The sequence below is a fragment of the Podarcis muralis genome, chromosome 15 (assembly GCF_964188315.1).
Source record: "Podarcis muralis chromosome 15, rPodMur119.hap1.1, whole genome shotgun sequence".
In the NCBI taxonomy this organism is placed as follows: Eukaryota; Metazoa; Chordata; class Lepidosauria; order Squamata; family Lacertidae; genus Podarcis; species Podarcis muralis.
The window spans coordinates 27,871,295-27,896,187 of NC_135669.1; the positions used below are offsets into that span (position 1 = coordinate 27,871,295).

Below are 24,893 nucleotides of genomic sequence, written 5' to 3' on the forward strand. Positions count from 1 at the left end.
TAGCACTGCAATGCTTTGCATGCAAAAGGTCCAAGGTTCGATTGGTGGCATCTCTAGGCAAGACCGCCATCTGAAACCCTGCAGAGCTGCTGCCAGTCAGTGTAAGCAGTACTGAACTAGCTCACCAGTGGTCTGACTTGTGTCAAGGCAGCTAGCTCCCTGTGTTTTCCCCCCTATAAATGCACACCCTAGAACAGGGTCCAAGGTCCTCCGCAATGCACAAGTAATGCATAGAGCATGCAAACAAATCATTGTTTCAAATATTTCCTAAAGGCACAAAGTTTGAAAACCTATCAATAGATTTGTCCAGTTCAAGTCTACGGACTAGTACAATTGTTAGAAAAATACAAGTTCCAATGCCCAAATTATTAGTAGTTACCTAAACTTGGCTATGCAAATAAGGAATCTGAAAAGAATGGATTAGGAACCCCCTTGTTTTACAGAACACTTGTGATGGCTGATATTGTTGGGCTGATTACTCATGTCATCTTTTGAAGGGGGAAAAAGGCTAAATTATTCCAGTTTCAGAGAAGCAAAATGGACAGGGCTTCATACTCAATAGCCTCCCAGCATTTTTTGATTACAACATCTGCACTCTCATTTAGCATGAAAAGTCCAAACTCCCCCTTCGCCAATGGCTAGATGATTATGCACAGCTGAGGACTATTAGGCATTCACACAGCTTTGCAGGCAGCTGGCCCAAGTTCTGAATGAAATTATTGCTCTTTGCAGCCACGAGTAGACAAGAGACAGGGGATGTGAGATGTCACATGCCTGAGTGGCTTCCACGGGGTGGATGTACACCAATGTATGCTCCGAGGTGTCCACAGAGGTGTAAGATGTGCCGTCGGCAGTGTAGACCACCTGCTGTGAAGGACGGTCCTGATCATCGCTGTACACAATCTGAGCCACAGTTCCACCTTCAGGGACAAAGTGGACCTGGAGAAAGGGAAGGTGAACAGGGGCAGAGAAGAAATGTCAGGAACTGTCCAGACACAAAGCTGTGCATAAGAATGTACAGTAACACTTACATACGTACAGGCTACTCCCAGTTCACGTGGGAGTTACATTTCAAGGCACTGTGTGTCAGTGCAATCATGTATATCTGAAACACCATTGAAAAAGCCTGCAAACACAAACTAAACCTCTGAAAACCCCTGGAAAAAAACCTTAAAAACCAGTAGCACTTACCAGACTGGTCAAACTCCACAATCACTCCTTCCAAACCTCCCTGTTCAAAACAGCAACTCTCCACAGGCCTCAACAGTCAGTGCAAGGGCTCCTGGTTTTGTTAGGCACTGTTTGCGCGCCTTTTTTGCCCCTTCTGGGCTCTTCTAGTGCTGTTTTTGCACTTTTATATTCACTTCTTGGTTCAGCACAATGCACGGTTGCATGGTTCCATGTCAACTGCATGCACATAAATGGGGAGTTGCCTGTGTATCTCTAGTAATATTCCAGACTACATGGGCAACTCACACAGAATCAGCTCAGAAGAAACCAAAACTAGGTGAATAAGAAAGCCTAACCTAAAATGCCACTTTTGTTGAAAATTTGGTACTGAAATCACTAACAGTTCAATCCAAGATCCAGCTTAACTGGGATATTTGAACAAAATCTGTTTAGTACCATTGAGGTCAATTACAGCTGTCTTGTTTCCTAAAAGGTTGTGCATCTCTATCAGCTTCATAGTACATAAAAATCCAATACATATAATACTTGCAGGCATGTGGGTGAAGGGAAAGAAACTAGGCCTGTTGGATTTCTACCTGTTATGCAGCTGTTAAAAGCACAAATCCTGTATCAAGGGAAAAGGGGACAACCCTAAGGATACCTGGACCAAATGAAATTTGAGCCTAATTGTTAATCTTCAATGGCCCTACCAATACAAAACAGTCATCAGCAACTATTTTGTGAAGTACAGCTATTAAGTTATAAAGGACAGAATGTGCTATCCTCAAACCCTCCGTTTCCTCTCTTATTTATGTACAGTATTACATTATATATGTATAAGAAATACAACGTAACTTTTATAAACTAATGTAGACTGATAAGATTCATGGGAAAGGTGATATTTCTAATAACCTGGAACACAAATTATAATGTCTCTTTTCTTTCTTGTGTTTAAAAAAGACAATTAAAAAAAAACCCCAACATATTTTATTTGGTGTATCTGAAACCTTAGGAGAACTTCATAGAACAAAATCTATAGCCAGGGAAATTTCTGTATCATGCAAAAATCGAACCCTCAAGACAGCTTCACATATATCCAATAACAATCTACACACACAAATCCCTTTAAGAAGCAGGTTGAGCTACTGCAAGGATGCCCTATTCATATACACAGACTGTGTGAACATCAGCAGTTAGAAAATGCAATAAGCACTAGTCACCTGAGCAGTATTCTGTTCCTGCTCAGCTGATTCAGACCACACCTGTGCGGTTTCCTCTTTCAAGTCGATGTCGTCCCTGCTGTCGGGCTCCATAGTGTGATAACTAATTATCGAAACTGAGCTTGGCTGAAAAGATTCATCTGGCTGTTTTGTCTCGAGACAAGGTAACCTTCTGTACCATAGCTATACAGAAAGAGAGGGGAAGAGAATATATATATATATCAAAGAACTGCATACTTTACAGTAATACAAAGGGAACCATGAAACTTGACCACCCACTATACAAATAAAAAATTCAGCTCCCTAGGCTTCATTGGGCTCTAGTGTGGAGCTATACAGAAAGGGAATAGCTCAGTTGTCCATGGTTCCCATTTATTTCTATGGGACAAAATGAACATGCAATCTGGGTCACAGCAGAGAGAGAGAAAGAGAGAGAGAGAGAGAGAGAGAGCAAAACTAGATGCTGCAATCAGTCACCATGAGCAGCTGGGCAGGTTTAGCTGCCACTTCAGTAATGTCTCCAAGTTCACCCTGAGAATTTCTGAAATATACAGGCACTTTTCCACACAAACAACCTTTGGCGGGCACAGTGATGGGAATCTTGCTTCTACCACAACAATACATTTTTTATTTTATTATTTTATTAATTAATTAATTAAATATAATCAGAGCTTTGGCACCTTTCCCAAGAGATGCTCATACCAGTGTCAGTTTCCTATATCAGTAGTGGGCAGGGAGCAGGATAGATCTATAGTACATCTCTGAGTGATTTGATCAGCAAGGGTTTTGACTTTCAAACATTCAATAATAACAGCAACAAAATAACTTGACACCACCAAATATTGCTGAAAGAAAGAAATCCTGGAGTAACTTGGGAGTGGGGTTTTGCATGTAAGGACTGTGAGCTCCATTCAGTTCTGGTACTCAGAACAAAAGCCTGGATTTAGGATGTATGTATGTATATATGTATTTTGTATGTATTTTGCACCTGGCACTTGGTGATAGACTCGGAGTGTGTGTATGTGTGTAATGAATGAGAGAAAACTAAAGCAGATCCTTCAAGCCTGAAGTCTGCCCACCCCTGTCCTATATTTCGAATATGGTGTCACGCAAATCCAAGCTGAACGTATTCTAATGTTCATGTTTTTGTGTTCTTAGAAATACATACCCTCCAACATTTCTCTGATGAAAATAGGGACCTCCCATCCCATAATGATAATTTTACTATTTGTACCCCCCACCCCACGTCTTACTGGATTGCCCCAGCCACTCTGGGTGGCTTCCAGCATATATAAAACCCATAATAAAACATTAAAAAAACCTTCCCTATACTGTACAGGATTGCCTTCAGATGGCTCAGGGGTTGGATAACTACATACCCTCCAACATTTCTCCATTGAAAAAAGGGGAATCCTAAGGAAAAGGGGACATTCAAGGATCAAATCAGAAACCGGGACAGCTTGTCTAAATCAGGGTTGTCCCTGGAAACACTTGAAGGATCTGGAAATATCAACCACCTTCTAGTATGTGAAAGCCACAGTGCTGTTTTCCTGTGGCCAGTTATGATGATTGGCAATTGATAGCAAGCATCCCAAGAACAGAAACAAAAATACACCCTTGGTGTCACTTGTGAAAGTATACTCTGTTATTCAATCCTGAAGCATTTAGAATGCAGCATACATTTAAGAGGAGCACAAACTGTTGTATTGAGCAGTGATGTTAGGCCTGGCAGAGACAGACACTCGATTCAATTATTTGCCCTGATCAATGCTGTACTCCCCTAACAGGGAGGCAATAGAGTTTACAAACAAGTTGTTCCTACCAATTTGCGTTCCCCAAATCAAAGCGAATTTCCAGCAGACTGAAAGCCAGATTTGCATGGAAAGTCAAGACGCAGTACTGTACTTGCTTTCATGCTGTCCAGGAGGGGGTGCTCCATAGCAACAAAGTTTGCAGCTTATTTGCAGGGAGGAAACAACCAGTGGACTTGTTTGCACACTGGGTGCTATTTCACTGAGCAAATTATCTGATTATAACTAGCGTTATCCTGTTTCAAATGAGCTCATTCGATGCAACATTTCACATTCATGAATGACATTTGGAAGTTATGCAGATTACCGTTCCAAAATAACTACCTCTCGTATATGCTCATTAGATGATGTTGAAGAGTCATCATGTAAGCATGAAATGTTACATTGAAACTGGCCTGTTGTTGTTTGTTGTTGTTGTTGTTGTTGTTTGGGGGGAAACACCCTTCAGTCCCTAATTGACTTGTTTCTATTTTTCTAGTTCAGCGTTTAACCAGCCCCTCCGCTCAGGGGCTGCTCTTCCCCCTGATCCCAAATGTGCGGTCCCTCTTGGCAGCTGAAATGCTGAGAAAGAGAGAGAATTAAAAATGAAGCTTAAATTCCAATTTACGTAAGCTCGGGAATCTTGACAAATTGCTTCCATGTACGGCTTTATCCACCCCTTGCGATTTCAACCACACGTCTCAATCTGCCACCGGGAATCTCAGAAGTGTAATTTACAGCTCTGCTGATTGGTTTAGACAGTCATTCAGCACCTTTCCAGTCCTTCGTCTCCAGTGTCATTATTAAATCACAGACTTAGGAATTAGTGCAAGGCTGAGGCCATTTGATTTTCGGCAAGTCCAATTAACTTTATTTTATACTGACTGGCTGGCTGAGCTGATCTAATAGTTAGCAACCCTTGCCAATGCACAAGAAAGAAAGCAAAAGGCTCCTCGGTGGCTGCTCCACCCATTTCAATTTTAAATGCAAATCATTTTTAGACATAATTTATGCCCATATAATGGCATTTGGCTTGTAAATGAAGCACGGGGAGAGGCGAATACCACCCCTTCCATTCATCTTGCTTGCTGGCATTTTAGAACTCTTGCAGGCTCTGAGTCGATATATTCCCTCCCCCCCCCCCCCGGCGTGGTTTTTACAGAAGACTCAAATCAATAATACAGGAAAGGCGGACAATAATGTCCCTCAGTGGAACAGTAGAAAAATCAACACGGTCTCAGCATCTGAACGCAACTCGACACTGCCTTCTCTACATTTATCGGACTGCGTATAAGGCTCTAGATGCCAAACAGTGCCTCCCTCTCGGGCTTAGCGCAAGATCCCAGCCTGCCAAATCTCTCTCTCGCCCCTACCTCCACACCATGACAATAAAGAGACACTGCAAAAATAGGGCACTCTGTGCTATGAAGTTCAGGAGAGCTGCAGCAGTGGTAAGTAAGAAACATCCATTATAATTTATTGCAGCTGGAACACCCCCTTGAAGCAAGGAACATCTGGCAAGTTTACATGCATCAGAAGCAAACCCCAGGATAACCGATCTTAATATGCCAATACATTATTATTACATGGCGAGGAGGAAACATCCGCAAGTGTTCCTATGGCTCGGATCCAAAGAACTACTTTACGTGTGCCTAAGGAACTCCACATACCCTCGAGAATGTTTACTTTAATCCTCCGACCAAAAGCCCCCTGTGTTGCATCGCAGACTACATGAGAAATGCTCTTGAGTTTCCAAACCAATTTTTTATAATACAGCAGCTGAGAAACAGTCTCCATGGGCATATATTGATAAGTGAATGATGAAACAGAGATAGATTTAACACTCTTTAGCAAGTTAAATGTTTCGACTCCTGCCTTCCTCAGTAACGCAGTTGGGATTTCAACTGAGCAATGTATGCCAAGAACCCAATTCAGTCATCCCCCCCACCCCATGGCAAAAAATAGCATGAAGGTGAGGATAGGGTCCCACCCCACACCACTGCCAGCTCCACCCAGCCATCTACAGCCCGTCTGATGTAATGGTTACAGTGTCTAGCTAGGAGCTGAGAGACCAGGGTTCAAATCCCTACTCAGCCATGAAACTCCCTGGGTGGGTGGCCTTGGGACGGTCAATGCTTCTCAGCCTAACCTACCTCACAGGGTTGTTGTGGGGGTTAAATGAGGACAGGGAAGAACCCTGTATGCCCGCTTGAGCTCCTTGGAGAAAGCGGTGGGATAGAAATGCAATAGACAAGTCTGCAAGCCTGTTCTCTGTCTGTAGGCTCCAGCAGCATGTTGCAGAGTTTATCTGCGTAGAGCAGGTGCCCTCTATGCATCCCGCTTCCTGCACATGGACACCTGACAGGTGTGCAATGTCGGAAATATCAGGCGCAACCCTGCCATGCAATTGTGTGAGGGGGAATGAAGAGGCTAAGAGGATAGTTTTAAGATCCCTCAGGATAGAATTGTTTCTAAGGCATGTGGCTTGTCCAAGTAAGGGGTGTGTGTGTTAAAAAAGAAGGAATAGCTCAGTCAGTAGAGCATGAGGCTCTTAATTGCAGGGTCATGGGTTCAAGCCCCGTATTGGGCAAAAGATTCCTGCAGTTCAGGGGGGTTGGACTAGATGGCGCTCATGGTCCCTTCCAATTCTGCAAGTCTATGATTCTATAGGGAAGAAGATCAAAGGCTCAGTCGGGAAATGTTGTCTTCCCAATTGAGTCTTTGGGGTGTTATAGTATTCCATTTATACATCCAGAAAATAGTCCAACAGTCAAATAAACAACCAAACACTGAGAGGAGAAAACGACGAAAAACTGTGTTGAGTACATAACAAGCAATAGTAATAACAGCAGCTACTATTTTGTTCAGTATCTGAGCTGAGCTCTGCTCAATGCAGCAATTATGTTAGGACTGTTATTTCAGGGGCATCTTTGAGATGCTGGGGTCCTAAACAGAGGACATGTTCAAGAGTTTCTGCTGTGGATGGGAAACCTGTGTCCCTCCAGATGTTGTTGGACTTCAGCTCCCATCAGCTCCAGCCAACCTGGCCAATGGTCATGGAAAATGGGAGTTGGAGTTCAGCAACAAGATGTCCCCAGGTTTCTCAAACCTGTTCCAGGCATGTTATTTCCTCTGTCACTTTAGCAGCTTGCAGGTAGTATGGAGGAAGCAGCTCACCTGATCTCTGCTGGTGCTGCAGCACCACTTCACGTGGCTGGAGGCTGGCACTGCCACTACTAGCCCAAGAAGGATCAGATGACACATGGAGCCAATAGAGTGCCCTCTTGGACCCTATAAAGCTTCCATGTCTGATCTGGCTCTTCCATCTGAACAACCTGTCAGGCTGGTGCAGACGGAGCTGCCTGCTGTGAACCACCTCCTTGCCCCTGGGTCTCCATCTCTGACTGCATCTGAGCAAAGCTATGAGGGAAACATCTCCATAATGCAAGCTCTTCTACTGCAACACTGAACCAATAAGCTTAGAAATATATTGATAAAGACTGGAAATGATTTCCAAAAAAAAAAAAAAAAGGCTGTGCAGAACACACAGCACTGGACACCACATGGAGCTCTGGCACAGAACCAGAATTAATTATGCCAAACAAGTCAAAAGTGTGTGTGTGTGTGTGTGTGTGTGTGTGTGTGTGTGTGTGTGTTCGCAAGAGATTTTTATAAAGTTTTATTATATTATTCCTTATTATCCTATATGGATTGGTTATTTTCAATTGCAAATTCTATTGTTAGCCACCTTCTGTATTTTTATAATGGACAAGTGGCATAAACTTATATAAATGTGCATACTCTGTTCAAGTTGAAACATCCAGGGTTGTATCCAACTAAGTTCTATTCAGAGTGTACCCATCTAAATAAATGGACTTAAGTTAATCATGTCCATCTATTTCAATGGACCTACTTTGTGTAAGTTTAGCACAGGATACAATACAGCCTCTAGAATATGGATAATTTTTGTGCACACGATTCTGGTGTTCTTGTTTTTTCTTTTTTAAATGACTGGTGTGCCAGTTCTACTCATCTCATACGTAGCTACCAGAGTGTGGCTCCCCCCCCCCCCATCGCCACCTACCCATTGTAGGTTTCCAGGGAGATGACAGCACACAGAAACAAAATTTATTCCACAGAGTGATAGTGTTAAGGAAGGACATTGATCTCAGCCTTGTTTTCATTCTGTGACATGACCCCATAGAGTTGAAGGGAAGTCCACGCAAACAACAATTATTAGAAGAAATTAACAATTACATTATTTCTTCATAAGCCGAAACACCTTATTATTATTATTATTATGCCAAAAAAAAAAAATCATTCCCTTGGGCTTCTAAAATCGTTAGAATTTGTCTCTTCCTCCCCACAGCGGGCACAGTGGGTGAATTCCCCCTCCCCATCACCACTGCCCCTGTATAGAACATTTGTGTTTCTTTCCCTTGTTATTTTCACATAGCATACAGGCACTTGACAGCTACCACTGCAAAACAAGGAATGCCAACAGCATGTCTGTGGCAGCCTGTGTTGGAGGGGTGGAGGGAGTGAATGCAATCTGCTGCATTGCGAGGCTGATGCAAGGACATGAGCCAATCCCTTGCATGTCTGCAGCATCCCCCAGGCTAGCATCTTACGGCAAGGTAGCAGTGTGGGTGTGACGAGAGCAAGCAGCTATGCCGGCATGAAAGGAGGCTATGCCACTAAGAGCAGCTGCAAAGAAAGCCAGGCGAGTGGCAGGAGGATATAAATGTATTGTGTCATCATCCTGGAGTGGGAAAGCAATGCAACGCTGACAGAAGGCAGTGCAAACAGTACATCAGGGCACCAGAGGAAGCCCACACAGTTCCCTTGCGTCAAGAAAAATCTTTGTTTTAAATTCAACGCAATGCCATATCGGGAGCGTTCCCTAACATCCCTTTCAGTGATTAATGACATTTGTATCCGGCCCTTCTTCCAAAGAATTCAGAGTAGTATTTTTGGCCTCGCAGTGCGATGTAGGTAGTGACTTTCCCAAACCCACAGAAGGAGCTTCATGGCCAAGGGAAAGAGAAGAAAAGGGGGAACTAAATATGTGTTTTCCCCATCCAAATCTAAAACTCTTGTCGTTGCACTATATTGTGTGTAATGTAATATGCAAGCACAGTACAGTATTCACATTATTATGTTACGGCTTAATATTCTTGCCCTTGGCTTTAAGCCTAATGATCTCTCACACAAGAGTAAGCGTCACTAAATGAAATACGGTGTGATGTAGGGGTTAAGAGGAGGAACACTTCAAATCTCACCTCAGTCATTAACTCACTAGGTAGTCTTAGAGAGCCCCAAGTCTGAATACTGGTCTGCCTTACAGGGCTGTATTGTTAATAGCTATTAAGGTAGTATATATATGAAATATTTTAGCGCACTTACGAGGGGGAAACCCCTTTGAAACAGATATCATCATCAACATTCAATACTGTACATGATGTTGTGATACGAGAACATGTAATCACTGGCTCTCTGTTGTGTCAGAATATAGAGCAAACTTTGCTTCTTTCTTAAACCAACCTAAGGATTAAAATAATTATTATTCTCACACTCTAACCTCCCACACACTTTTTTTTAAATGTTTTCAGAATGTTCTCCCCTATAAAGCTCTCTTTAATCTGTCCTCCCTTCTCCTTCCAAATTATGCGAGGTCATCTTTTCTCTTTTGATGTTTCCCCATCTTCTATTTTCACACACACTGTCTGTGCTGTGATTCTACTTTTAACCAGATCCCATATTACCAGCTCCAAGGGCTTGCTTAAGGAAAAACCATGTTACTAAATTCTTCAAATTCGGTTAAAAGGAAGAAGCATGCGTAATAATACCAAGATTCCAAACTTGAAAAATTGAAGTGCAAAATACAGAATCTACTACTACTACCACTCTGCCTTCAGATAGTTGCTCAGAAGGAAATGTGGCCCTCAGGCTGAAAAAGGTTTTCTGCCCCTCTATTCCAGTATCACAATGCAAAAACAGACCAAGAAGTCAAGCACAGTGGAGATACAGCTACCCGTTTCCAGAAACAACACGGGCATCTCCATGTTCATCACCAATGATCCTACATAGTTTACACTGCTATCTCTGGGCCACCTCACATATGACAAAATTCCAACACGAGCATTAATTTCCATATGGGAAGCAACATATGTCCTGATCAACTAACACACCCAAGTGTTTCATCACAGCTTCACACCATAGGAGACCTCCACCAGTCAGGGCTTCCCACTGCAAAATGACACATGTATCTCACAGTTTACATTGTGAGACGCAGTTTCTATTCTGGAAATGACACATGTGCAAGATATTGGACATATGTGACATGGCCCTCATTAACTGAACTGCGAGTGATTCAAGATTCTACACCCAATAAAAGGTAAAGGTACCCCTGCCCGTACGGGCCAGTCTTGACAGACTCTGGGGTTGTGCGCCCATCTCACTTAAGAGGCCAGGGGCCAGCGCTGTCCGGAGACACTTCCGGGTTACGTGGCCAGCGTGACAAGCTGCATCTGGCGAGCCAGCGCAGCACACGGAAACGCCGTTTACCTTCCCGCCAGTAAGCAGTCCCTATTTATCTACTTGCACCCGGGGGTGCTTTTGAACTGCTAGGTTGGCAGGCGCTGGGACCGAGCAACGGGAGCACACCCCGCCGCGGGGATTCGAACCGCCGAACTTTCGATCGGTAAGCCCTAGGCACTGAGGCTTTTACCCACAGCGCCACCCGCGTCCCTCTACACCCAATAGAAGCATCCAAAATCACCCTTCCAGACAAACTCTAGCACTAGGTACAAACATCTCAACATGATATACTGCCCAAAACTAGTTGCATCCAAAGACACAAAAAGTGAATAGAAATTTCTCCTCGTCTTTCCCAAAAGAGCATCTCAAAGTTGAGAAGTACCGATGAGGCAGTGCTTGAACTGCTCTGGAGCTTGGGCCTAGCTTTGTGAGCCATCTCATACTGTGTGTGCTCTGCCCTCGGGCCCTTCTTTAGAAACAGAAGGTGTGTGTCATCTTGATTTGGCCAGGTTTGATAGAGTAATAGGAGTTTGTCTTTGCCTTTGCCTTGTGGAACAGCTTCTGCCTATTGCACTGCAGGTGTAAGCTTAGGACCCTAGAGTAAGACACAGCCACCCCTACAGCCCTAGTCTAGCTCTGGCAGAAAATCTCTGTAGAGTTCTAGGCCTTGTACTGTAAAATTACCAGCAGTTGTCTGTTTTGTGTCGTGCTAATCCAAAGCTTTAATTATCATTGGGACAAGTCCAAGGGATGCAGGTGGCGCTATGGGTTAAACCACAGAGCCTAGGACTTGCCGATCAGAAGGTCAGCAGTTCGAATCCCTGCGACGGGGTGAGCTCCCGTTGCTCGGTCCCAGCTCCTGCCAACCTAGCACTTCGAAAGCACGTCAAAGTGCAAGTAGATAAATAGGTACCGCTCCAGCGGGAAGGTAAACGGCGTTTCCGTGCGCTGCTCTGGTTCGCCAGAAGCGGCTTAGTCATGCTGGCCACATGACCCGGAAGCTGTCTGCGGACAAACGCCGGCTCCCTCAGCCAATAAAGTGAGATGAGCGCTGCAACACCAAAGTCGGTCACGACAGGACCTAATCGTCAGGGGTCCCTTTACCTTTACCTATGTGGAAAACTTTTAATAAAAATTGATTATACACGTGGGGGGTGGAAAGCTGTGTTAGGGTGGTAGGAAAAAAGTTAATAGTAGTGTGAGGGTGGTAAAAGCAGCAATATCTCTCTTCCTTAGGTTTAACTACTTTTCCTGGCATTTCCAGTGGTATAGAACACCTTCTACAAATGGCCAGGTAGGCTGCCATGTTCTCCTAAAATACCTCTCCCAAAGGTACTATTGGGAGGCAAAAAATGTTGCCCCTCCCTTTTCAAGATGACTTCTTTCAGTGTCAACTTACATTGCGAATGGCAAGACAGGCTGGCTTTTGAAGTTGGTCTATTACAGAACACTGAAATTAAGGAACAGCAGAAGCTTTGCTACATCGCAGTGGATGACAATGAAGTCCTACAGTTCTCTTTTGATGTAGTAAACAAAGATCCGTCTATGTCTTCAAAAACTGAAGTGTACTATCTGTTTCAGTGATAAATCAACTAGGACCACTGAAAGAAAAGACCTCTCTCTCCAGTGCAGATACTGGTGAACAGATAAATGCATTAGGGAGCTCCTTTTCAAAAGCACCTACTAGGCAATAAACTGCTTTTATAGTGATTCAGGTGCAGGCTTAACCAATCTTCTATTTTTGTGAAATTTTGTTGGAAAATAAATCTGTTCAGACATATATTGAACTGATGAGAGTCTGAATTGGAGAATGAAAAATGAACCTTTTGCCACACCAAATAGCAATTATACAGAAACACCATTTCTCTTTCAGAGAGTCACAGCTCACAAGTGATAAATAAAGAAACCTTCACTGTGAGCTTAGATCTCTAAACCTAATCTCAGTGGGAACTAGAAAACCAGTACTGTGGTGAGTCTATTTGATTCATGTTAAAATATTCTTGAGTGGATAATTCTGCTTTTAAAAAATAAATAAATCTGTAATTGAAAGGATGTAATGCTTTGCACAGGGGTAAAGATGATGCATTAAAACATAAATAAAAATTCCCGCTATCCTTAATAGAAACCTGTGTCTTCTATTACAACTTAGGGATAATTCACAATTCTGTATGCAGCAGTATGGTATGCTATTGCATGCTAGTACATGCAGTGGGCATGTTCATGGGGCCACAGCCAATGGACTCCCCAGTATACATATGTCCACTTAATTTCCCTACCTGGAAATTACTTTTATAGGGTTGTTGGTGATTTTGTTCTGATGCCACATAAGTATCAAAGAAGGAACCTTTCGAAAGCTGGGCCAGCAACCAAGAACTCCCCAAAGATTCAGCAGTTGGCAGTTGGGGTGGTCTCAGTGGGATCCACACAATGATGATGAGGCAGTCCAGTGGTATGGTGAGGAATAAACAAGGGAGGATTAGGGCTAGAGAGGGCAATCAAATTGTCGCAGGATTTATTTTCCAGCGTGCTAGCTAGTTCTGCTCACAGAGAGAATGCTATTAGGGGCTCTCAGTCAATAAGGGCCATGAAGATTCCATAACTACCATAAGAATCTGGGCACTGATCCCTTATCATGCCTTCCAAGTTGGCCACGAGGTGGAGGCTTCTGCCTCTAGTCTAGGCCTTGATCCAATCCCACAGTGGGTAGCCCTTGGCAAAACCACTTTTGGTAGCTAGGTGTAATATATGAAGACAATATGTCTGGAAATGTTTTTGGAATATTCTCCTAGGCAATTCCCTAAGAAAATATAATTTCCTTTGCATTAATCATAGAAAAGACGAGACATGTAACCACGTAGCCCTAAACTGGGTATTTCCAGGACACAGAGAGTCTCATTAAAGAACACTAACAAGAAAGCATATGGAATATTAAAGGCATGGGCTATCTGTATGAGGGAAAGCAATGTGCACCTCTGCACATCGCCATATATGAAAATCATGTTGGTGCATCTGGTGCATGCAGATACGTTTGGAAAAACACTTTACAATGCAGATCATCAAGTCTTCTGCCCAATGTCATAAAGCCACTGTTTTATGTCAAAGCCTGTTCACAATATCCGCACAGTGAAGGATTTACCGTACTTGATTTAGCCCCGGGATACAGAGGAGCAGGCACCCAGGTTGGAGCTCCCTGAAGCAACTTCAGCAATTGCTATTCGTTTTATGTCGCTGCTGCCAAGCCCTGAATGCTCTTTCACCACAAGCCATATGCAAAGGCTGCAAGATTACCGCGAGAGGCAAGTTTCGTATAGAATTATGCTCCAGGTCGTTGTGCAGACTTTCAGATCAAAGTGCTTCATTGTGCTTAGAAGCAGCACCACGAACGCCTGCAAAAAGCTACATCCCACACTTAGCTTAATTATCACAGTATGTACAGGAGGGGAAGTCAGTGTACTTCCTGAGAGCCTTTGACAAGGATATGGCACCAAAGTGCTATAGGTTTATAGCCTCATTGACTACTGGGTCATGACTGCTGTCTCCTTTCTGCATTGTCATTCATCAAGCACACCTATTATTTCAAGAACTAGTGGTGGTGGTTTTTGGCTGGATAGCTGAAATCAGGCATTTACGACCACAGAAATTATATATCATTAGTGGGGCAGAAAGAGAATTTGGACACAAGATTGAAACAGGGGAGGCTGGCTATAGCAGGAAATGGCTTCAGGTAGTTAAGTCAATTGTTATCCATATGTGTTTAGCAGATTAGTGGGACAAAACACTCCTTTGTCATGCAGGGATTATTTTTGAACTATTAACCATTAGCAAAATTCTTTCTCCATCCCTCCCCTCAAATACTAACAGTTACTAGCAAAATTATGCCAGGTAAGGTACAGATAAGAGTCGTTGGTGGCACCAGAGGGGGGCAAACACTTCCCCAAACAAGGAGCTCACACACCCTGCCAACCCATTGCTGGACTGATATATTCTTTTCTTTCCGAGATCTTATCATGTGGGACACGACTTGTGCACCTAGAAATGTACTTTGGCCATTCTGTGCCTCCCATTTTTTTTCTGGTGCTGCAACAGGATGGGTGTTCATAGTGTACATACTTGCAGAGAGCAATATATGGTGCATGTATTTATAGTGTATAGTGTATGTATTTGAAGGAGCAATATGTGAACTGCGTACCAATTTGCACTGAAACTTCCCAGGCAACTTCCCTGCTTAAGCGTCCAGGCCATTCAGTATCAGGTGTGGTGGGCAGGTTTCAGACCCATTGCTATTGTCCCCCAATGCAGCACTTTGCTTTTCTGCGTAAGAACAATTGGCAGCTATTAATTTATATGTCATAAATAAAGTGTGCATTCGAATCGTCAGGGGATGGTCCGCTGTCCTAAAAGATAAAACGTAAAGGGGCCCCTGACCATTAGATCCAGGCGTGACCGACTCTGGGGTTGCGGCACTCATCTCGCTTTATTGGCCGAGGGAACCGGCGTACAGCTTCTGGGTCATGTGGCCAGCATGACTAAGCCGTTTCTGGCGAACCAGAGCAGCGCACGGAAATGCCGTTTACCTTCCCACCAGAGCAGTACCTATTTATCTACTCGCACTTTGACGTGCTTTTGAACTGCTAGGTTGGCAGGAGCAGGGACCGAGCAACGGGACCTCACCCCGGCGCAGGGATTCAAATCGCCGACCTTCTGATTGGCAAGTCCTAGGCTCTGTGGTTTAACCCACAGCGCCACCCTCCTGTCCTAAAAGATATTCCATACCAATCAGATCAGATCTGCATAGTCCCACTTGCATTTTGTTGGGATGGAATGCTAGGGACCTGGCAATTATAGATGCAGAGCACTACTATGATATTGAAGCATATTGGTCATATCAGTATTATAAAAGTGCCTAAATTATTATTCTACAGGAGGGGAGAGAAGCATCTACACTAATAGGAAACTCAGGTGCTATGACTTCTATGTAGTCAAAATGGGGCTCCAGAAGAAAAAAAAGAGGAATGTATCAGTGTGCCCAGGGGAAAGCCAAAGTTTGAAAATCGTGGAAATCATCCCCAAATAGTACAGACATGACTGAGCATGCTCAGTGGCTACAGAATGTTGAGTATCTTTGGTGAGATGGAATGAAGTATTTTGAAAGAAGGAATGATAGGCTGGCTAACGCTACACTGGTGTTATCATTACATAAAAAGGTAAAGGTACCCCTGCCCGTACGGGCCAGTCTTGACAGACTCTAGGGTTGTGCGCCCATCTCACTCAAGAGGCCGGGGGCCAGCGCTGTCCGGAGACACTTCCGGGTCACGTGGCCAGCGTGACATCGCTGCTCTGGCAAGCCAGAGCTGCACACGGAAACGCCGTTTACCTTCCCACTAGTAAGCGGTCCCTATTTATCTACTTGCACCCGGGGGTGCTTTCGAACTGCTAGGTTGGCAGGCGCTGGGACCGAGCAGCGGGAGCGCACCCCGCCGCGGGGATTCAAACCGCCGACCTTTCGATCATCAAGCCCTAGGCGCTGAGGCTTTTACCCACAGCGCCACCCGTGTCCCAATTATCATTACATAAGATGGACTAAATGACTAAGATTTTCCAAGCACTGTACAGACTGTACCACAAATTTCTTTTATTGTTGTAGGTCTCACTTGTTTTCTCTAATTCACTTCAAGATGACAAGGAAAAGGTACCAACTTCTGTTGAGCTTCCCTTAAAATCAATGAAGAAAGAGAGAAGTCCATTTTTCTATCCGAGCAAACTTTAGGACTGCTGCTAGAGTTATATAACAATATATTATACAATAAAAGCCTTCAAATCCAATAATGCAATGCATGATTAGGACATTCATACTCCTGCTCTGCTCAGTTCCATTGAAAAGCAAATTGCTAGTCACTTCTTCCCACCTCTCCAATCCCCTCATTACTTTCACACAATTTCATGATTGCAAGAGATTCAGCTCATGTCATTTGAACATCTAGAACAGGCAATGATGGGAACAATTTCCCTTCAAGAAGCAGACACACTCAATGATTCCAAAATAATTACATCTGCTAAACTATCTCATTTGCACAGGATTTGCCAAAGAAGAAAGGTAACTATTTAGTACAGAAAGCTACATTTTTAATTTACTCTCCAACAATTTCTTTCTTCTTTTATTACTTATTCAGCACACAAAATTGGTAAGCAGATCTATTAACATTCTCCACAGATAAAAATAAATAAACCCCTGGTCTTAAAAGTGCCTCGCACTGCAGCTGCCTTTGCAAGTTTGTTACAATTTGGTTTGCACAGCTGGCAGTGACTGCAGGTGGCCAGAAACACATTAGAAATGTGCTTGACTACTACCGGGTAAGTTAATGTGAAGGAAATCATAATGGGCTTATTTTGCATGGATCCAAACAACAGCCAGCAGGTTTACACAATTTAATATAAAGCATATACCTGGGGAAATACAGACATGTCACCACCCACCTGCGTTATGTAAATGACACATATTTTTGCCCTAGTCATTCTGTTTTCAAACGTGCTACAACAGCAAATCAGTGCTTAACAGTGCAATCTATAGGTGTCAATTCAGAGGTTATCCCCACTGAGTTCAGTATGTTTGTAACCAGGTATGAGTTTTGAAGCATGTGTGTATAGGACTGCAGCCCAACTCAGGGTAAAACTACATAGCAACAGCACAATAGCAAAAAAATAGTGTGTGTGTAATACCAGCAACATAAAAGACCCTGACCAAAATATTTTCAAATTTCATTTATAAGTGTTGGCCATTCAATGGCTTTCTCCTATACACTTGCTAAGCACCCCTTTTTATCCAGGTTTTTGTAAATTCCATTCATATGTGTAACTGCATCACAGTATATGGCATGTGGACAGTTATGTTTGCTGTCCTTTTCTTTTTAGTACACTTCAACACATTATGGCTGCAGAAATCCAAAGCAAGCAGCAAGTGACTAGTAAAATCCAAGAAACACAAAGGGCTAAGGGGAAATTCCAGTGGTGAGAAATTAGTTCCTCGGTGTCTTGAACAGATCATTGCCCTTCATCTATACCTACCCATTCTTAGATTCTATCCAGAGATAAATTATCGAAGGAAAGGAAGGCCTCAGGTTAAGCTAAAATGTTGGGGCCCAAGTCTCTGCTGTTATTGCCACTGTCTTGACAATAAGTACTGCTCTGTTTGCTTATATATAACTTTTTTAAAAACTGTGTGTGCTCACTGAGTACATATTAGCCTGAACACAGCCCATAAAGACAAAAAGAAAAAGAAAAAAGCATCAGCTGCCTTATTTCCAATTAGACCAAAGATATATGTGGTTCTAGAGTGGGTGTAGTTCTTTAGGGTCTTAGGTAGACGTCTCTCCCTGTTCTGCTGAAGTCTCTCAGCCAGAGGTGCCAAATCACTCCTGAACACAGATACTGTACTCAGTGCCTCAAATACTGTATAGCTGTTTCTCTGGTCGTCTGCGACTGAACCCAACGGTCAGGGTTACCTTTACCTTTTTACATTGACTTCTGTTCCTACAGCTCTCCTATTGCATTCCCCCATTGTACTTCCTATAGTACTAATCACTATTCCAAATTCTTGAAAAATCTAGAATCCTGATAGCAAAATAAATGATGCACTATTCATAGCTATTTGCATGTTTGCTTAATTTGTATAATATTGTTGCACGCCACCAGAATCTCTGCACAGTGTGAGATTCCAGGGGTTCCAGGTGTTTAACAGGCGTTCATGTTTCCTTTAGGAATGAGGCACAGCGGAGGCTGTGGGGTGTCTTTATGACATGGCTTATTTACAAAGATATACAACCTGTGCCTGTGATGGAAGGGGTAACACCCCAAAAGGGTCTTGTTTCTCCCACAGCTGCAGTCTTGGATTAAAACCGAAATCAAACATTGTTCTCAAATGTTGCTCTGACTCTCTCTAGCTTGCTACTTTCCTTCTACGTCACATCACTGCAACTCAACTCTAAACTCAAGCTTTGTCCTATCTTCCACCCCACCCCCCACTCATAACAATATACTCTAGATCAGTGTTTCCCAACCTTTTTCCGACCCTGGCCCCCTTCCGACCTTGTTTCCTTCCTGTGGCCCCCCACTCTGTCATACAGGTAGGAAGGAAACTATTTAAATGTTTTGTTTGTAAACAGAACATGTTTTATTCATAATTTTTATCATTTATACAAAATACAATTACATAAAATGATAGGAACATACTGAAATATTGTTGAAGCAGAAAAACATAGAATCATAGAGCTGCAAGGGTCATCTTTCTAGTGAACCCCCCTGCAATGTAGGAAACTCAGCTAAAGCATCCATGACAGATGGCCATCCAACCTCTGCTTAGAAACCTCCAAGGAAGGAGAGTCCAGAACCTCCCAAGGGAGATCTATCTTCCATGTATTATAAAAAGTAAACACCACTTAACTGGCCCCATCTATTTCACACAGAGGGGGAAACCTACAGATACAGTCCAAAAGGCTCACAAGGAGTTCTGCATATATGGGAGAATTTTAAAAAACAAGTGGTCCTCACTGACCTGGTACTAAAAGATCTTGTCATTCAGAGGAGCCCTGGCTGCCTAGATAAAACACTATAGTCCCACACCTAGGAGTAAGACCCACAGAACTCAGTGCAGCTTTCTTCTGAATAGTTAGTTACTAGATGCAAGTCAGCAGCACCCGACAACCCCACTCGGCTAGACGCTGGGGTGGATTTCACCCTGCACCTTGCAGAGCCGAGCTGACACTACTGACGGGCCCTGTGCCCCCTGGCAACATCCAAGGGGCCTGATCCACTGGGCGCTGGGGTGGATTGGAGTGCCTAGTGAGTCAGGACCAGGCTGCCACCAGGCCCAGCTTTCACGGCAGCAACAAGGAGCTCTGGCTCACCCAGCCCTACCTCTTGCCACACCACCACCACCACACTTACTTGACTTAAGGGTTCTGGATCATGGGCTCTACTTATCAAAATGGGAGTCTCAGCAATCTCCCACTCCCTCTGGAAACAAACCAGGAGCTCAAATAAAATGCACGTGGCAAAAAGGAGCGCTAGGCCCTGGTGGGCCACACCCTTACCCACTTGTGACTGGCCAAGCGGATAACCAGTCAGGATATATTTTAATTTTAAAAAATCCCCCCCCCGGTCACTTCCCTCTGTGGCCCCCTAGCCTTGAGCTGTGGCCTCCCATTTACGTGATTTTCACCTTTGGCCCCCTTGGAATATCCTGGGGGTCCCCAGGGACCATAGATGTGACACACAGGTTTGCTTGACTCAATTTCTGTTACATTGATGCATAATTTAGTACACAGAGTCTTGCTTCTTGCAGTGTATTGGTACAAATTCATGTAATCCTACATAAGAGGGGATTAGAATGAGCAAGAACCTTGATCACTGCCATTTGTAGCAAACAGATACTGTTTTTTTGTAACTAAAAGAAACCGACTGTACTGAACATGTACTTTTTTGTACAGTATTAATCGTGATGCATCTTCCCCATTCAGCACCCAGGGAGAAATGTCCTATCTATATGTTTCAATTGTGGCAATTTATGGTTCACTTTCCCCCTCTCAAGATAATTCTATGAAAAGCATTCAACCTATCCCAAAAGACAGCAGATCCAATAATGGCTTTATTTTCCCCAAATGAACAAAAATATCCAAAAAGTAAAATGACACAGAACAATTCTGAGTATATCCACTATGTGCAGGTTAATACGTGGTGGCAGCTAGTGATTGAAACTGAGATGCTGAAATCAATGTAATTTCTCTTTCCATTAAAGAGACTTGGAACTAAGAACATAATGGGGTACTTAACATGGATAGATGGCATAGGCCATCACTCACTTTCTGAATGCACTTATAAAATTCTTTAATAGCCAGGTGTTTAGAATGCATCATATCACTTTAAAATAAAGGAAACTAGAATGAGAAAGTTACAGGTAGGTAGCCATGCTGGTCTGCTGTAGTCGAAACAAAATAAAAAAATTCCTTCCTGTAGCACCTTAGAGACCTACTAAGTTTGTTATTGGTATGAAGAAGCATGCATGCACATGAAAGCTCATACCAATAACAAACTTAGTTGGCCTCTAAAGTGCTACTGGAAGGAATTTTTTAATTTTGTTTGGAATAAGAAAGATAAGCCCACTGGGGCAATGGCAGGGGTAGGACATGAACAAATCAGGGGTGGTGGAGGAACTTATGGTAAAAACATACCAAGTATGGCTACAGCCCAACACAAACGGTAAATCATGTGACTAACACCACTCCAGTAACACATAACCTGGGCTTCAGGTACTGAACAGAAAGCAATCATTGGCTATGATGATCTATGGATGAAGCTATAACTCACCACTGTACAGTTCTTTGGCACCAGCCATATACAGCTAGTATTGGAATCAAAGTAGAAAACAAATTCAGTGTCAATCACAATGACATTCAGAATGAACCCCTTGGGTAAAACTGCATCTTGCATTGCAAACATGGTTTATGTTTTAAAAAATTGGCCTGTTGTATCTGCCATCTTAGCTCTGCCTTTTTATCATAAGCTCTTCCCCGACTCCGCAAATTGCATTGTGCAACTGAATCACACGCTTGCATGGAAGAGCCACAACTCATGCCACCCTGCTGCAGCTTCTAAGGACCACCTGCTCCCCCACTTCCCAAGATGACTTGTGTCCCTTTGTGGATGGTGACACACCCAGTTTATGTCAATACTACAGGGACTGCAGTAAAATGTGCAAGTACTAACGAGCCGATAATGAATTACGGTATTGGAATATTTGAACAAAATAGCTCATGTTAGCAATTCCATACTGCCATTGACTTGAATGCCCCCATTTCTGCTGTGGAAGTTGTCAGGTGGTTGCCATGGGGTAGCACAGTTGCTGTAGCAACCATACATCACAGAAGCTGACATCATCTGGTCAAAAAATCAACCTGTTCATTATCAACAGGTTATATTTATACACAGTGAGTGACTAAGCTCTGCATGCCAATGTTTTGTTTTATACTCCCTGCTTCCTGTGTCAAAGAGAAGATTACTATGTTGCCTGCCAACTACCATCAAGGTAAGATGGCTTTCAGCACAGGTGAAGTGAGATCCAGATATGTACTCAGCCCCACTCAGTTTTGGTGGGAGCTGCTTCCTGGCATGAACAAGGATGAAAACAATAAACGCTGAGTGAATTATCCTGGTTCTATATGAATTGGACACCAGGTCAATTCTGTTCCCATCCTAGATTTGAGTGAGATTTTGGGAAAGTTTTGGGTGCTGCTTTGACCAGTTTCTTCTTCACACAGCACACAATTAAAACTACAGAATTTGCTCCCACAAGTAGTGATGGCTATCAAACTGGGTGGTTTTAAAAGATTAGACAAATTTATGGAGAAGGCTATCAGTGACTACTAACCATGATGGCTATGTGCTACCTCCACAGTCAGAAGACAAGATGGCGACCACTAGCTTTTAGTTAAGTTTTATGGTTTTAGCTCCATTTTTAAAAATGCTTTTAAACGTTTAAGGCTTAGGCTTATTGTTGCACTGCCCTTCCCACCTGATTTTACTTTTTTTAAACCTCCACAGTTGGAGGAAGTACAGCTCCATTAGTTGCTGGAATTGTGGGTTCAAGAGCACTTGTTTCACTCAGGTTCTGCTTGTGGGTTTCCCATAGGCATCTGTGTATGGCCCGTGAGAACAAGATGCTGAACTAGACAGGCATTTGAATTGAACCAGCAGGCTTTTATGTTCTTTTACGTGCATCTATAGGGCAGAATTTAAGTATTCTAAAGGAACAAGTATGACTTAATGTATTTACAGACATGCATCCCCAGTTCAGATTTTAGAGCATTCATCACCTAGCACCACGGGAAGCAGGTATTCTGCAGAAACACTAAGAGAACCATTGGCAATGAGAAATGGAAACAAGCAGCTCAAGCAGTAGGAAACTCATATGATAATAGGCAACGTGGGGTAAAGTGTAGTAAAATACTGAGGAAAGTTTGACCACCTGTATTAACCCTAACTGAATGGTAAGGAAATTTTTTTCCAACTATCCAAATAAAATGCCTTTATGCAATTCAAGGGTTTGGTCATCTGCACCATCCTTTTAAAACACACACCATCAGATGAAAACCAAAGGAATTGTTGAAGAACAAGCATGGCATATTCCTGATCACTTGTGTGAGCTACCCTCAGAAACTTGTATTGTGTAAATAAAACTTGTATTAAAATAAACAAATAAAAGAATGGGAGCAAATCAGACATCCAATTCATCCTTAACAAATGGGAAGGAAATTTGTTGCCACACACCAACTGCCCACGTGCAGTGGAAAAGTGTGGTAAAATGGTTGTCTCATTCAAATTCACAATGGAAAGGGAAGGTTTTACCACGTGCCAACTACCAGAGTGTGAAACCAATGGAACACTAAAGTGGGATTTGTATCAATTCTGTCAGGTGGTATGACCGTGGCCAATGTGTGTGAAGAGATGTGTGGTAAAATAGCCATCACTTTCAACCCTATCAGCAAGAAAAGGTTTTAATGGGCAGATTTACCAACCACACAGGTGGCAGGGAAACTTTTTACCACAATCCAGCCTTTTACCACAACAATTGCTTAGAACTGTGGTAAAATGGGTGCCTTTACTAGCTATATAGCTGACCACTTTTTAACACCAACACCATCCCTGCTGTCATATAGAGACGAAATGGACGTCGTCATTCAACCAGTATTAAACATGAGGGGCATTTTTTCTACCACACATCAAGTCAACTAGTGGCAAAAAAAAAAAAAAAAGCGGGAAGAGGACACTGAGCGAGAGGCCTTTTTGCCCCTCATGCAGGCCCATCCCCCCCCTTTGCCCCGCGCAGCCTAAGGCGCGAGAGGCGCGCAAAAGTCTGCAGCCAATCAAAGAGAAGAATCAGTTCCGCGCCTCGGGCGCCTCCGGCTACCCCCCTCGCCTGCCCCCAGCGCGAGGGCGTCAGTAAGGCCCATCCGCTCGCGCCCAACGGCCACCCGCGGCCGTCCCAACCACTCTGGGCGATAGGAGGGGAGAGAGATAGAGAGGAGATCGAGCCTGCACCGTGCGGAGGTGTTTAAGTGGGGGACGAGTTGCACAAGCCGCCGAGAAGAATGATCCAACCGCGGGGGAGGGGAAAAGAGCTGCCTCGGGTGGGGTGGGTGGAAGTGTTGGGGAGGGAAGGGGGCATTAAAATGGCTCCGACACCCCCCCTGCTCCAGTAAGGTGCTGGGGCCCGGACTATACCAAGCGGGGAGGGGGGAGAGGCGCAGACGGGGGCAGCCCTTTCTCTCCCCGTCCGGGGCGGATGGGGTATCCCGATCAGGGCGGGGAGGGGGGAGCGGACTGTACCTCTCCGGCAGGGAGGGGGGAATGGCAGCGCCCTAACCCTTATCCCCCACCCGCGGGAGCGAACGGTTTGTCCCGGTCCCGGCGCCATCTTGGGTGCGACTAAAACAACAACCCCCAAAACCCTTGCCGGAGCCCTGCGGGAGCCCCGGCACGCGCTCCCTACTCGGGCCGTCCCATCGCATTACCTGAGGGGGTTCAGTGGCGGTGTCGTGTCCGGACCGTCTTCCAGGGCCCGCCGCAAACCAAACCCGCCCACCTGTCCTCACCTCACAATGGTAGCTGCAGAGCGAGAGGGGGGGGAGAGGTTGCCCAGACTTATTACCATAATCTGCCTAGCAACCGCAGCCGGGGCCGCGAGCTGATTGGTACGCCGCCACGCTTATATTAAGGGATGGCGCCGAAAACATCTCTGGGATGACTACGCAGGCTGCATAATAAAACGGAAAATTCAGGGAGGGGGGCTTCAAATCTGTGGGGAGAGAGACCCCACACACTCTATATGCCTTTGGGCCAGCAGAACTCGGGGACCTCGGTCTGCCAATCACGGCAAAGCTCTCATCCTGCCGCATCGTTGTAAGGGGACCGCCCACCAATCGCGAACGTCGTCTTAATTCGAGCGTTTCTAGCAGGGCGGTAAACATGACACGTGCTAGCGCCCCCTGTAGGAAAAAGGGAGCGCGTTTAGCAGCGCCCCCTGCAGGTGGGGTGGCGAAAAGAGGGTTATGGCTGCTTGCAGGGGGTGGGAAGTGACACCTGCTGGAGAGGAAATAAGAAAACCCTCGTTGCTTCCCGATCG

The 24,893-nt window shown here is 44.2% G+C and overlaps 1 protein-coding gene across 4 annotated transcripts in view; it reads right to left on the bottom strand.

The window, feature by feature from the left end:
* Positions 1–24,609, bottom strand: part of PRDM10 (PR/SET domain 10) — a 74,075-nt gene extending 49,466 nt beyond the window's left edge. The window contains exons 1-3 of one of the 4 annotated variants that reach the window (XM_028708541.2): positions 24,283–24,609; positions 2,433–2,573; positions 775–939 (exon numbers count right to left, since the gene is read on the bottom strand). In XM_028708541.2, the coding sequence (XP_028564374.2) occupies positions 775–939; positions 2,433–2,483 (216 nt within the window). In that variant the 5' untranslated portion in view covers positions 2,484–2,573; positions 24,283–24,609. Of the gene's footprint in view, positions 1–774; positions 940–2,390; positions 2,574–4,525; positions 4,627–24,282 lie in introns of those variants that run through there. The other 3 variants (XM_028708539.2, XM_028708542.2, XM_077919591.1) reach the window with 3 other exon arrangements.
* Positions 24,610–24,893: the final 284 nt, after the last annotated feature.